Below are 13,675 nucleotides of genomic sequence, written 5' to 3'. Positions count from 1 at the left end.
GCTGTGACCCAGCGACCAAGTGGCTCCTTTCCCTCTAAAGAAAGGGCCTGGAGATGTGGGCCCTTTGCCTGTCAATCTGAGAATCTGCCACCCTGAAGGAAGGCCTGGTGCCCCAAAGTCTGCTGGGGATGCTCGGGGTTTGGAGGTCCATTCTCCCTGCCCTCCGTGGCCTCAGCCCTGGAGTGGAGGGGATGAGGGAGGACCGCTCTGTGTGCTGGGGTCAGGAGATGTCCACCACAAGAGGCCAGTTCCTGAACAACCAAGGCCGGCCCTCCCGGGCACAGGTCGGGGTAGCAATCTGCTGGGCCTTCGCCTGGTTGGGAGAGAGCTGGGTGAGGGCCAGGGGACAGGGGAGTTTGGACAAATGAGCCCAAAGCAAAGTCACTGCAAAGAGAGGCAAAGGGCACATGGAGTAAACGTCAAGCCAGCCCGGTCATGCCCTCCTTCAGGCCTGGGGGATCTAGCGGGGAAGTGAGGCCCTGATCCCACCTGCCTTCCAGCCCCACCTCATTTGCAGGATGAGCCCAGCACAGCAGGCGCTGCCCCAGGAACCCCACCTCTTGCCCCCTCTCCGGACTGTTGTAAATCAGCCGTGGCCACTCTCTTGGGCTGTAGGATACCCTGGACTCAGCCACCGACAACATGGCACATAGTCTATGGGAACAGCTCAGGGAAAACAAGAAGGAAAAGAACCTTTCTCGGGCTATGAAGTAGAGTTAATACCAGAACCTGGACAGGGCCTGAGCCACTTCTACCTTCCGAGACAATTCGTATGTTTAGAAGGGAAGATGCGACAAAACAAGGCTGTAAAAAATTTGGCATAGTTTAAACATTTTACGTTTAGCCAAGTCATGTTTAATTATATGCGATGAAGTATAGCACACTCTGCGGAGGCTCTTCATAAGAAAGCTGTAGGATTCATAATGCACCACAGGCAACGGGATGCCGGGACGGACAGAAGTTTAGAGCTGTGAGAACACCTTCGCCTTCCAGTCCAGCTGATGCCTCGCTGGGGCTGTAGGTGTGGATGCGCTGTGAGACAAGGTCAGCGCCTGGTGTGAGGCTGTGGGTCACATTTTCTCCTTTGTGTGTTGGGGCGAGTTAAATGAGATACAGTCTATTTGAAAACTTCCAGGACAGTTCTGGCTAACGGCAGACGCTTTACAAGTAGTTGTTCATCTACTTCTAATCCTGAAATCACTTCTCTTTGCTTCTCCTTTCCATAGTAAGACCAGCACCTTCTCTGTTAATATTTCCATCCTGATTTTTAAAAAAAATTTATTTAATTTTGGCTGCGTTGGGTCTTCATTGCTGCGTGCGGGCTTTCTCTAGTTGTGGCCAGCGGGGGCTACTCTTCATTGCGGTGCGCGGGCTTCTCACTGCGGTGGCTTCTCTTGTTGCAGAGCAGGGGCTCTAGGCGTGTGGGCTTCAGTAGTTGCAGCACTCGGGCTCAGTAGTTGTGGCTCGCAGGCTCTAGAGCGCAGGCTCAGTAATTGTGGCGCACGGCTTAGCTGCTCCGCGGCATGTGGGATCTCCCCAGACCAGGGATCGAACCTGTATCCCCTGCATTCGCAGGTGGATTCTTAACCACTGTGCCACCAGGGAAGTCCCTCCATTCTGATTTTAAAAAATCATTTCAAAATTGTTTTTGTTGATGTATAATATGCTTACAGAAAAAATGCACAAAACATACAGGCCATGAAACCACCACCCAGAGCAAGAACTAGAACGTTGCCAGACTCCACCCAGTCATTTCGCCCTCCCTTCTCCCCAGATGTCTTCTCCCATGATGTCTAACCCTATCACTCAGTTCTGCTTGTTTTTGAATGAATTTCTGTGCGTCTGGCTTCTTTCGCCCAACATTATGCCTGGGAAACTCATCCACGTTGTTGTGTGCTGCTGTAGTTTACTCACTGCTGCACAGTATTCCATTATATAAATATTCTACACTTTATCCATTCTATTGTTTATGAACATTTGGGTTATTTCAATTTGGGGTCTTAATTAGTAACACTGCTATGGAAATTCTAGAACATATCTTTTAGGGCATCTAAGTATCCATTTCTATTGGGAATATCTCAGGAATGGAATTGTCGGTCATGTGGTGTGCATTTTTAGAAAATGTCAAGCTATTTTTCAAAGTGGTTAAACCATTTATACTCCCACCAACAATGTATGCAAATACTGTTGCTTATAATTGATGTTTGCGTGTTTATGATAATACACTTGGTGTTTGTGTGATATATATGTTCCTACTCTTTTACTTCTAACTTACCTACATCACTATATTTATAATGGTTTGTGTGTGTGTGTGTGTGGTTATGACAGAGTTGGGCCTTTGTTTTTAATCCGTTTTGCAATTTGCTGTTTTGTTTTGTTTTGTTTTTTGTCTGGGTCACACAGCCTGTGGGATCTTAGTTCCCAGACCAGGGATTGAACCCTTGGCCATGGCGGTGAAAGTGCTGTGTCCTGACCACTGGACCACTAGAGAACTCCCAACAATTTGCTGCCTTTAATTGGTATTTTTAGGCTATTTACATTTAATGTAATTATTGATATATTTGGATTTTGGTCTACCATTTCATTTTTTGTTTTTTATTTGTTTGCTCTGTGTTTCATTTCTTTGTTTCATCTTTTGGGCCTTCTTTTGGATTTTAAAACCATTTTTAGGGCCTCCCTGGTGGCGCAGTGGTTGAGAGTCCGCCTGCCGATGCAGGGGATACGGGTTCGTGCCCCGGTCTGGGAGGATCCCATATGCCGCGGAGCGGCTGGGCCCGTGAGCCGTGGCCGCTGGGCCTGCGCATCCGGAGCCTGTGCTCCGCAACGGGAGAGGCCACAACAGTGAGAGGCCCGCATACCGCAAAAAGAAAAAAAAAAAAAAAAACCATTTTTAGTATTCCATCTTAATTCATCTATTGAGTTTTTTACCATGTCTCTTTGTATTATTTGTTTAGAAGTTGCTCTAGGAGTTACAGTATACATACTTAACTTTCCAGTCGACTCAAGCGTACTTTGCCACTTCGGATGCAGTGAAGACCATACAGGTCCCTTTACCCTCTTCTTTTCAGTTGTAGTTGTCATTCATGTTATAAATGCATACGATGAAAACCCCATCAGACAATGTTATGTTTTTCGCTTTCAACCATCATACATATTTTAAAGAACTTAAGAGAAAAATTTAATCTGTTTACCCAGATATTTACCATTTCTGTTGCTGTTCCTTCATTCTTGATGTTCCAAGCTTTCCTTTGGTATCATTTCCCTTCTGCCTGAAGAACTTCATTTAGCATTTCTTTCAGAGCAAGTCTGTTGACAATAGATTCCCTTAGTTTTCCCTCATCTGAGAATGTCTTAATTCCACCTTCGTTCCTATAGGGTATTGTTGCAGAATATAGAATTCTGGGTTGCCAGTTTTGTTTTTTCTTTCAGCACTTAAGAAATGTTTTGGCCTCTGGTTTTGATGAGAAATTCTCAGTAATTCAAACTGTTGTTCCCTCTGTTGAATGCACTGTTTTTCTTTGGTTGCTTTCAAGACTTTTTTTCTTCGTGTTTAGTTTTATAGTTTGATTCTGATATGGCTGTGCATGGCTTTCCCTGAGTTTATCTTTTTTGTTGTTCACTAAGCTCTTGAATCTGTAACTTTTAAGTCTTTCATCAAATTTTAAAAGTTTTCAGCCATTATTTCTTCAAAAAAACTTTTTTTTTTTTCTGTACTACACTATTTCTCCCCTCCTACTGAGACTCTGGTGACAAGAATGTTAGACCTTTTGGCATTGTCCCATGGGTTCTTAAGGATTTGTTTATTTTTTCAATCTCTTTCCTTTCTATTCTTCAACTGGACAATTTGTATTGACCTATCTATATTGATTTATGTTGACCTATTGAACTATCTTTAAATTTACTGAGTTTTCTATCATCTGCATTGTTATTGAGTTCATCCAATTAATCTTTTTCATTTTGGTTATTGTATTTTTTATTTCTAAAACTTCAATTTGGTTCTTTTTATATCATGTTTCTCTGATGAGACTATTCATTTCGAGGGGATTTGCCCTTACTTCTTTTTTTTTTTTTTTGGTACGCGGGCCTCTCACTGTTGTGGCCTCTCCTGTTGCGGAGCACAGGCTCCGGACGCGCAGGCTCAGCGGCCATGGCTCACGGGCCCAGCCGCTCCGCGGCATGTGGGATCTTCCGGGACCGGGGCACGAACCCGCGTCCCCTGCCTCGGCAGGCGGACTCTCAACCACTGCGCCACCAGGGAAGCCCCTGCCCTTACTTCTTAGAGCATGATTATAACAGCTGCTTTAATGTCTCAGTTCCAACAACCATGTCATCTCAGACTTGTTGTCTCTTACTGTCTTTTCATCTTTCCCCTTTGAGAGATTTTCCTGGGTCTTCAAATATCAAGTAGTTGTGGATTTTACCTTGGACATTTTGAATATTATGTTATAGGATTATGGGTCTTCTTTAAATCCTATAGAAAATGTTGATTTTTTGTTTGCTTTAGCAGGTGACCAACCTGGTTAGAGGCAGGCTGCAAGTAAGTTCCTGTCTACCTTCTCTGGTCTGAAGCCACCTGAACAATGTCAGTTCAGCGTTTAAGGCTTTGCAGTGTTACTGAGATCTGTTTGGTGTATGTGCTAGTCTTGGACCTAGGATCAGTCTGGGACCCTGCTGCTCGGTTCTAAAATCCTTTGGCATGCTGTTTAGGGGCAGCTACGTTATGGGATCACTTTCTTTAGCTCCCTCCTCCCCATGATCCCCCCCCACCTTCCAGTTCCCAGGTGATCCTGACCCCTCCACCCTCACCTTGGTCCCCTGGCTAAAAAGCCAGGGTTTTACTTTCCCTGCTCTACTGTGACAAAAAGCAACAAGATATATTTACACAGAGAAAGAGAGAGAAAGAAGGATTTCCCCCCATGCTCTTAGGACCACAGTTCCTTTGGTCAGAGAGAAGGGTGCCCCTCTTTAGAGTTTAGTCACCTGTCTGGCTGCCACTGCCATTGTCACCCCTACTGTCACTAGATTGCCTGGGGGCAGGAAAGAATGGAAAAAACTCCACAAATAAACGGGGGTTTTCTACACTCTCTCTGACCTATACAGGCTCTCTTTCCCATTCCTAAGCCCAGAAATGGAGGGCTTTTTCGGAGACGTTTTTGGTCTGTATCCTGTACACAGTTCTAGGTTTCATGTTGTCTGAGCCCAGGCCTGAAGAATCTGGAGGGAAAAAATGGGAAACTCACCACCACTTTGGTAGTATTTTCAATTCTGGTTTCCTTCCCAAATAGTCCCACTTCTACTTATTTTTCAGAGTCCTCAGAAAGCTGTTCCATGCATCCTATCCAGGGCTTTAGTTGCATTCAGTGGGGAGGAAAGGGTAGAATATCCATCTCTATTTGACCAGAACCAAAACTCTACCAGCCTGTTTTGATTCCCTGTATAGCACTTATCACTACCTCGTATCTTTGTTTATTGATTCGTTTGCATATTGCATATTGTTTGTCTCCCGCCCCTGCCCTCCCTCGGATGTTGGCTTCAGGGGAGCAGTAACTTTGTTTGTATTGAATATTGCCTGGCACACAGTAAGCACTCAATAAATGTTTTCGAATGATTGAATCTACCCTCTCCATTAGAAAGACTTTGGAGACAACTGCTTCTCTCTTTTTTGGTCTCTTCTTCCTCAAACTCTATCCCCACCAATAAATCGCCTTATACATTTTTCATAAAAGCTTTATTGGTTGCCTGACAGATAAGGGGCAGGCCAGGAGAAAGCCAGAGATGCTTGGAGAAGGGACAGCGTATCCATTCCTCCCACTGCACGTGTTAGAAGAACCCATCCCACCTGGCTCTAACAACCAAGGGAATTTATTACCTCAGGTAAGTGAGAAGTTGGGGGAACGTTGGCTTCAGGTGAGGCTTGATCCAGGGACTCAAACAATGCTACCAAGGACCTAAGATCCCCTGTTTGGTCAGCCCTGCCTGCCTGTCGCTGTCACTACCATTGGCTTTGTTCTTAACCTCACTCAGTGCTACCCCCATGTACACACAGCTCTAGGCTTTCACTTCCCAGTAGTAAAATCGCTGCAATACACAGTGGCTCCAGATCTCACATCTCCTGCTACACTGGGCAGGGAAGGAGAGGGCTCTGGAGTAAATCTTCTGGGGTTTGCTCTCTATTGGCCCATTCTTAATCCAATCACTGTGACCAGGGGAGTGGCATATCCTGATCTTCTTGAGCCAATCATAGCCCTTCCTGGAGCTGTGATGAAAGGGATGAAAGGGTGTGGTGTAGTGGTGGTGGTGGGGCTCCTCCAGACGGAGAAGGGGGGTGGAGCTACCAGAAGTCTATGGATATTGGACAGCAAATGCACCAGATGTCCATGCACTTGCTTCCCCCTGTAGAAGGAGGAGCCCAGCCCTCCCCCTTCACACTGCAGGGACACTCATGTCTCACTGGCTCTGGCCTGCTCATTCAGACACAGCTGGATTGCAGCTACTATCTCTACAAATCAACCTGACTCCCAAATGGGGGAGTTAGAAGGCACAAACCCACAGGACCAGGCTTGGGAGGAGGCTGCGGTTAATGCTGGTTGTGGCCATCAGGAAGAACTGAGTCTGGTTCCCAGCGTCCTTGGGGTCTGGGCAGGCACAGAATGCTTCAGGGTCAAAGGACAGCTGGCAGGAAAAAGGACAGACTCATGGGATAATGATTGGGTCCTCCAGAGAGACCTCCCTGGAGAATGGCTCAGAAAGCCTGGAGCCTTTTTTGTTATCTCCCCAAGTGGCCTCTTCGAAAGGGCAAAGTTCGGCAAAGTTAATCTTTGTTGGCAAAGTCAAATACAAATGAGCAGGTTAAGGTCCAGTCTGTCTCCAGAGTATGAGAAATGGACTACCCAATGGCCATGTTACCAAAGTCCCGAGTGCAAGCTGTTTTCCATCCTTGATTTCTGATTTCCATTTTATACTCTGCCCGCACGCCTGCACGCCCTCATTCAGTGTCTGTCACTGAGACATAAATTCTGAGGCCTCCGTTTTCCTACCCATCATGCACAGCCCTTCACTCACCATTCATTTATCACTCCTCCCATCCCTCGCCGTCCAAATCTATGTGATTACTCGATTACTGCCTTCAAGTATCAGAATTTCTGCTAGCAAGTCTGGCTCTTGAGGGACCCACATGTTATTAAATCCACATATTCCTGAGTTTCAGACAGCGAACGGTGGGAGTGCAGAGAGTGAGGGATTCATCCAAAAACTGAGTGGAAGCCAGCTGGTCCCCAACGTGGGATGGCGGTGTCTGGGGAGAGAGAGCACGGTAAGAAGGACCACCTGTGCTGATCGCTTACTCGGTGCCCGCTTCAGGACTCTTAATCCCGCAGACACGGGATGGCTGGAATTTAAATATCACGGCAGCAACGGAAAGACACAGCGAGAGGCCCTTCCAGCAGTCTGTGCCCTTCTTCACGGTTCTCGTGTGTGATTACGTCCACATCGTGCACTGTAAGTCAGGACAGGGATCTCATCAGGGCTGCTCCCACCGGGTCCTCCAAGCCGATGCTGTGCCTGGAGCATAGTAGGTGCTCAGCAAATACACAATGAATGAATGAATGAATGAATGAACAAACGAATGGGCGATTATAAACCTCAGATGTACGGTGCCTTGAATCAGTAGGGCTCTGTCTCAGATTCTCTGTTTTGAGGAAGTAGAACACAAAGAAGCTAGGTCACAGCCAGCTCTGGTCACCTCCACGCCCAGAGAAAACCTCCCAGCTTGGAATGCTTCACACCAGAGGAAGTGAGCAAGTCCACAGCAAAGGATGTCCTGTAACACTGTAAACTGACAAAGCCCTGGGCTGGCAGATGTCACTTCCAGCGCCCTCCCTGGTCCCTGGAGGTTTCCCAGATGCTGCTGGGTTGGCAAGTCAAACCTGCTCCGTTTGTATGTGGTATCATGCATTTCAACCACTCCCTTGTGAGTTGTTCTGGCCTCAATCTTAGACCATAAAACCACTGGCGACTGAGGTGGTACCTGCTCTGTAGTACACGCCCCGTCCCTTGCCATCCAGACGGGGCCCCCAGACCAGGGAATTGCAACATTTTCCGCCTCCAGCAGATCTGATGGATATGATGCTCAATCCATTGCATGAGGCTGGAGGTGGAGGGAACAGGCCAAATCCCCCGTCCTCCACAATGGTTCTTTTTTCTTTTTTTTAAAGATTTTTTTTGTTTTTTGATGTGGACCATTTAAAAAGTCTCTATTGAATTTGTTTCAATATTGCTTCTGTTTTATGCTTTGGTTTTCTGGCTGCCAGGCATGTGGGATCTTGGCTCCCCGAGCAGGGATCGAACCCGCACCCCCTGCACTGGAAGACAAAGTCTTAACCACTGGACCACCAGGGAAGGTCCCCCTGCCCCGACCCGTGATTCTGATGCGGGGACCCCCCCTCACAGGGAGGCACCCCATACTTGCTGCCCTCTTCCTGCTCCCCCGCTTCAGTTCACGGTTAAGTCGGTGTGTTGCCAAGTCACGCTCCTTGACACGCGGACCCCCAAAGGCTCATTTCCAGGATGTTTTTGGCTCCTTGCCAGCCTCTTCCTGTTTTGGAAGCTAAAAGGTGGCATTAAAAAGCCAGAGAGGTTTCATTGTTTTGAAAAAAAAAGCCTCCACTGACTGAGGAGGTAACTTCAGCCTCTCGATGGCAGAGACACGCTCACCCTTGCGGAACAGCCTCCTCCGTGTGGGCCAACTGCCACCGCGCTTTCCTTTTGGGCCTGAGCGTGACTAAAACTGTTTTCTCTCCTGTCTCCGTGTTTTGCTTATGTGTCAGAGACCCTGAAGTTGGCCGCATTCGTCAAACACGACACATTTCAAATGAACACAGAAGACAGTCTGTGAAAACACCCCCTAAGGAAAGCTCCCTCGCTCCACGCCGTGCATTCACTGAAAGGAATTCACCAGCAGTATTTTCTTTCACTCAGAATGCCCCACCTCTGGCTTGATGCTAAGAATAAGCTAAATGATTAGAAAAAGTAAAAGGTGGCAGCTAGGAATTAAAGAGTCTACAGAAAAATGACCTTCGCAATGGGGAGTGACATGGTTTCATGTTCTGTCAAACAAGACAGCAGGGACCTAAGATGAAACACCTCTGACAGACGGGGAAATCTCTGTACACACGCTCGCCACCTCCATTTACACAGGCGGGAACCCCTCTCCTGCAGCAGGAGCTGTGGAGGGCCATGGTCCCAGAGGGGGAGAGGCACCGCCCTGGGAAGGGGACAGGCAGCTCGTCATGATGGCTTCCCACACGTCACTGAAGGCATGGGGTGGGGTCTGGGGTGCGGGGTGGAGACGTAGCCAAGTCTCTTCTCCAAGGCCATGTTCTCTCATGACATTTGTGGCTGGGAGCCCTTTCATACCATGTTAAGTTCGGAGATGAAGGCCCACGTTGAGTTTCGGTTAAGGGTTTAGCGGAAGCTGACTAAAGATGTAGCCCAGGAGTTTCATAATACAATGGATCTCTAAAAGTAAATGCCTCCTTTAAGGCAGCACGCTGTCAAAAAAAGTTCCTCAGTTGGTGCTCTGATAGTTTAGGTTAAACTCTAATTTGATCGTCTTTTTCTTCCAATAGCCTTCTCATGTTTTATTTTCACATGCAATTCTTTTTTTTTTTTTTTTTTTTTTACGGTATGCGGGTCTCTCACTGTTGTGGGCTCTCCCGTTGCGGAGCACAGGCTCCGGACGCACAGGCTCAGCGGCCATGGCTCACGGGTCCAGCCGCTCTGCGGCGTGTGGGATCTTCCCGGACCGGGTCACCAACCTGTGTCCCCTGCACCGGCAGGCGGACTCTCAACCACTGCGCCACCAGGGAAGCCCTCACATGCAATTCTTAAATGTTTGCACTGATGAGGGGAATGTCTTAGGTTGTAGATTATACATGGTCTCTCTACGAGGTACATTAGCTGTGCCGCTTACTAGCTCTGACTTTAGGAAAGTTATCGAATCTGCCTGGCCTGTTTCTTCAGCAGTAGTAATACAGGGAAAAACCAGTGCTGGCCTCCTGTAGTAGCTGTGAGCGCCAACCCGGTAAATGAGAACACACGCAGCAGGCACCCAACAAATGCCAGCTGCACTGTTATTGTTAACAGTGAAGCCTTGGGACGATTTACTGGCAGTCACCGGCTTATTTGAAATGCAACAAAATCTTTGTTCTTTGACACAGGGGTGGGTTAACTTAGTCCCCAAAGCCTGGAGGTGTTTTGTTGTTTTGTTTTATTTTCTTTTTAAGAGCACCAGTTATATGGACTTGAAAAGGTAAAACTAGGTTCTGTTTTTATATCTAATTAGAATAAACCACATTCAAATATTAGACTGAATTCAGTGATTAATAACACACCTTTCTCAAATAGATTATTACTCTGATTTCCCCTACATTTCACAACACAAAGTTTATTAGCAAAATCGTATATTTAATATATTCTGGGTCCTAGACTCTTATCAGATATATCATTTGCAAATATCTTCTCCTATTCTGTGGATTATATTTTCACTTTCTTGAATAGTCATAAATTTAGCTTTTGAGCAAAAAAAAAAAAAAAAAAAAAAAAAAAGAATAACTATAGAACAGAAGCATAGTTATAAAGAAATACCTTCTGTTTCCCTTTTAGCTCTGTTTATTTTTTAAACGTAATAAATATTTAAGAAAATAAAAAAAATTTAGCTTTTGATAAAATCTTGCTTTCATACAAATCTATAGATACAGTTAACTTAAATTTGTTACTTGGTATTACATACAGAATGGACGGACAACAAGGTCCAACTGCATAGCACAGGGAACTATATCCAGTATCCTATGACAAGCCATAATGGAAAAGAATATAAAAAAGAGTGTATATATATGTATAACTGAGTCACTTTGCTGTACAGAAGATATTAACACAACATTGTAAATCAACTATACTTCAATAAGAAAAAAAGAAACAGACTCACAGATATAGAGAACAAATTAGTGGTTACCAGTGGGGAGAGGCAAGATAGGGGCAGGGGATTAAGAGGCACAACTATTAAGTATAAAATAAATAAGCTACAAGGATATATTGTACAGCACAGGGAATATAGCCAGTATTAATAACTTTAAATGGAGTATAATCTTTAAAAATTGTTAATCACTACATTGTACACCTGAAACTTTCATAATATGGTAAATCAACTCTACTCAATAAAAAAGAAAAACAAAACAAAAATTTGTTAGTTGGTTTTTGAAAATAAATTCTTTAAGTTTAGATATAATAGTATTTCTTATAAAAATTTACTTCATTGTATTAACACATATTCAAATTACCAGATAAATATTTCTTATAGAATGTGGCCTGGACAAAAAAGAATAAAGCCTAAGTTATGATGGGACAGTTACTTCTGGTTTCGTCATGCGATGCAGGTTGTCATGGAGGGTCTATCAGATTCAGCGGGAAGTGGAAGGTCAAGGGGCACCGCTGTCAGGCGGCGATCTTTCTTATTTCACCCAAGAAGTCATAGGTCTGCTCTGAAATGTCGAAAGGCTCATGGAGCCCCGCTGGCGACAGCAGAGCCTGGAGGGCGCCCTCGTTTTCTCGGTTTTGCTTGAGGAAGTCGGCGATGACCTTCCATCGGGCAGCCTCGGTCTCCTCCTCTGCCCACCTGAACGGGGGCAGGAGCGCGGAGTGGAGGAGGGGGAGCGCGCAGTCGTGGTAAACCAGGAGGAACACGGCCTTCAGGAGCTCCTTGTCTCTCTGGGAAAACAGCGGCACCATCAGTGACTGTGAGTGGGCCCAGCTGATTACTCCTCACGTGTTACACTGTATGAGCTCTGTTCACTAGAAGCCGCCTAGGGGTGGGAGGGAGGTGCCATCAGTGTCTGGCAGGGAGTCGGCTCTGAATCGGCTGCTCAGTCAGGACGTGGAGAGAGACAAGTGGTTCTCTCTGAGGGTCTGCAAGGGGCTCCTTGAGGCCAGGGTGCCCCCTGGGTGCCACAGAGTGTCTCGGACATTCCATCAAGCAGACTGGGGTGCCAGAATCTAATTCCGGGGACAAGGGTGCGGTTCCAGGTAAATGGAACTAAGACACAGTGTGACATCAGCTGTATTGCTGAATGAGGTCAAGGTGATACGGGGGTATCAAGGGCTCTGCGTGAAATCCAGAGAAAGGAGCCCCGAGCAGTAAGAATGTGTTGTCAACCCCGCCTCCCCATAACAAGAGCTGGGCAATATCCACACGGGTAAGCAGCCCGGCTCCGACAGCTGGGGTGGGAATCACAGCCGGGGTGGCGGTCTACACTGCGATATGGCCCCCGCAGGCTACCGTGTGTGGAGAGGCAGCTTCTACAGGCCCGAGGCCCAGCACCTGTCCACTGCCAAGCTAGAAGGGCATTAAACCTGCCAAGTTTTAGTCAAACAAAAACTCAAACAAGGATACAATATATACACTTTTTTTTTCCAATTTTTAGTGTCTTTGTTTGTTCTCTCCACGATTCCTTGAGGATAATGAAGAGTTCAGATTAGTAGTCCTAAAACCATGGACCATGGGCCCAATGCAGCCCACTGCCATCTCTTTTTAGAAATAGTTTTACAGAAAACAGCCCTGCCCAGGTGTTTACATATTGCCTGAAGCTGCCTTGCGTTACAGTGGTAGAGCTGGGTGTTTGAGACAGACCACATGTGGCCTGCAAAGCCAAAAATATTTACTCTCTGGCCCTTTACCAGAAAAGTTTGTCAATCCCAGACTAGAGCAGTCAAGCCACTACTCACTGATCACTTCAAGTTCTGTTTGGTAATGACCACATGCTCTGGCCACGTAAGCACAGCCATGCATGCTTTCAACATGTGCTACAGCTTATGCCAATTTTCTTCCTCCTTCTCCTTACCTGATGCGGACTTTGAGAGCTAGGGGAATTTTTTTTTTTTTAAATGAGAGAAATTTGATAGTCAACTGGGACACTTTGGCTTAGAAAGTTCCCCTCAGTTCAATAAACTCAGTGATCTGAAATGACTGTCTCGATCAAGTGTTTTTTTTTACACTTGGAATCCATCACCCATACCCTTCTTGGAAGGTGTCTTTGCAACTGTAATAACACCATTTAACTGTCAAGAGGGATTAGGACCACGGTTACTTCAGCTAAAAAAGAGGCACAATTAGAGTGTGCAGCAGACACTGAGCACCAAACGTGTGAAGCTCGGGGTGCACAATCACGTTACCTTCTCTGATCTTTTTAATGTACTCTCTTTCGCAGCCCAGGAGCTCTAAAAGCAAATAGAAATATTATGTTAATCTGAGTATTCACAAGTCTTTGCCACACCTCTGCAACTTCACTCTGTAATTAAATTTACGGACAGGATTACAAACGCTGTACAGATCCTGCACGTGTAAGGAGTGAATCTCTAATTAGGCATCATGTGCTAATGACCCAGAACCAGACTGACTAGGCGGGATGTATCAGTGAACGATTCCTCAGAAGCCCGTGATTCTTACAAGTCAAAACTAATTTAAGAACAGAATCAGTGCAACGCTAACACATGCATGCAAACTGCACCAACGCAGCACCTAAACAATAAAATACCATTAAGCTTTCAAGGTAAGACAGCCATGAAAATAGAACATTCTGCCAAATACCACACTCCTCGACAATCCTGTTGGCCGTGATGAGGA

The 13,675-nt window shown here is 46.0% G+C and overlaps 1 protein-coding gene across 8 annotated transcripts in view; it reads right to left on the bottom strand.

The window, feature by feature from the left end:
• Window positions 1–10,603: 10,603 nt before the first annotated feature.
• Window positions 10,604–13,675, bottom strand: part of NPHP1 (nephrocystin 1) — a 59,267-nt gene continuing 56,195 nt past the window's right edge. For 6 of the 8 annotated variants that reach the window (XM_082642279.1, XM_082642282.1, XM_082642280.1 and 3 more), the window contains 2 exons: window positions 13,225–13,269; window positions 10,604–11,763 (listed from right to left, as the gene is read on the bottom strand). In XM_082642279.1, the coding sequence (XP_082498405.1) occupies window positions 11,491–11,763; window positions 13,225–13,269 (318 nt within the window). In that variant the 3' untranslated portion in view covers window positions 10,604–11,490. The other 2 variants (XM_082642285.1, XM_082642286.1) reach the window with 1 other exon arrangement.

Source organism: Mesoplodon mirus (assembly GCF_964341445.2).
Source record: "Mesoplodon mirus genome assembly, chromosome: 14".
Classification (NCBI taxonomy): Eukaryota; Metazoa; Chordata; class Mammalia; order Artiodactyla; family Ziphiidae; genus Mesoplodon; species Mesoplodon mirus.
This window is presented reverse-complemented; position numbering and strand designations above follow the sequence as displayed.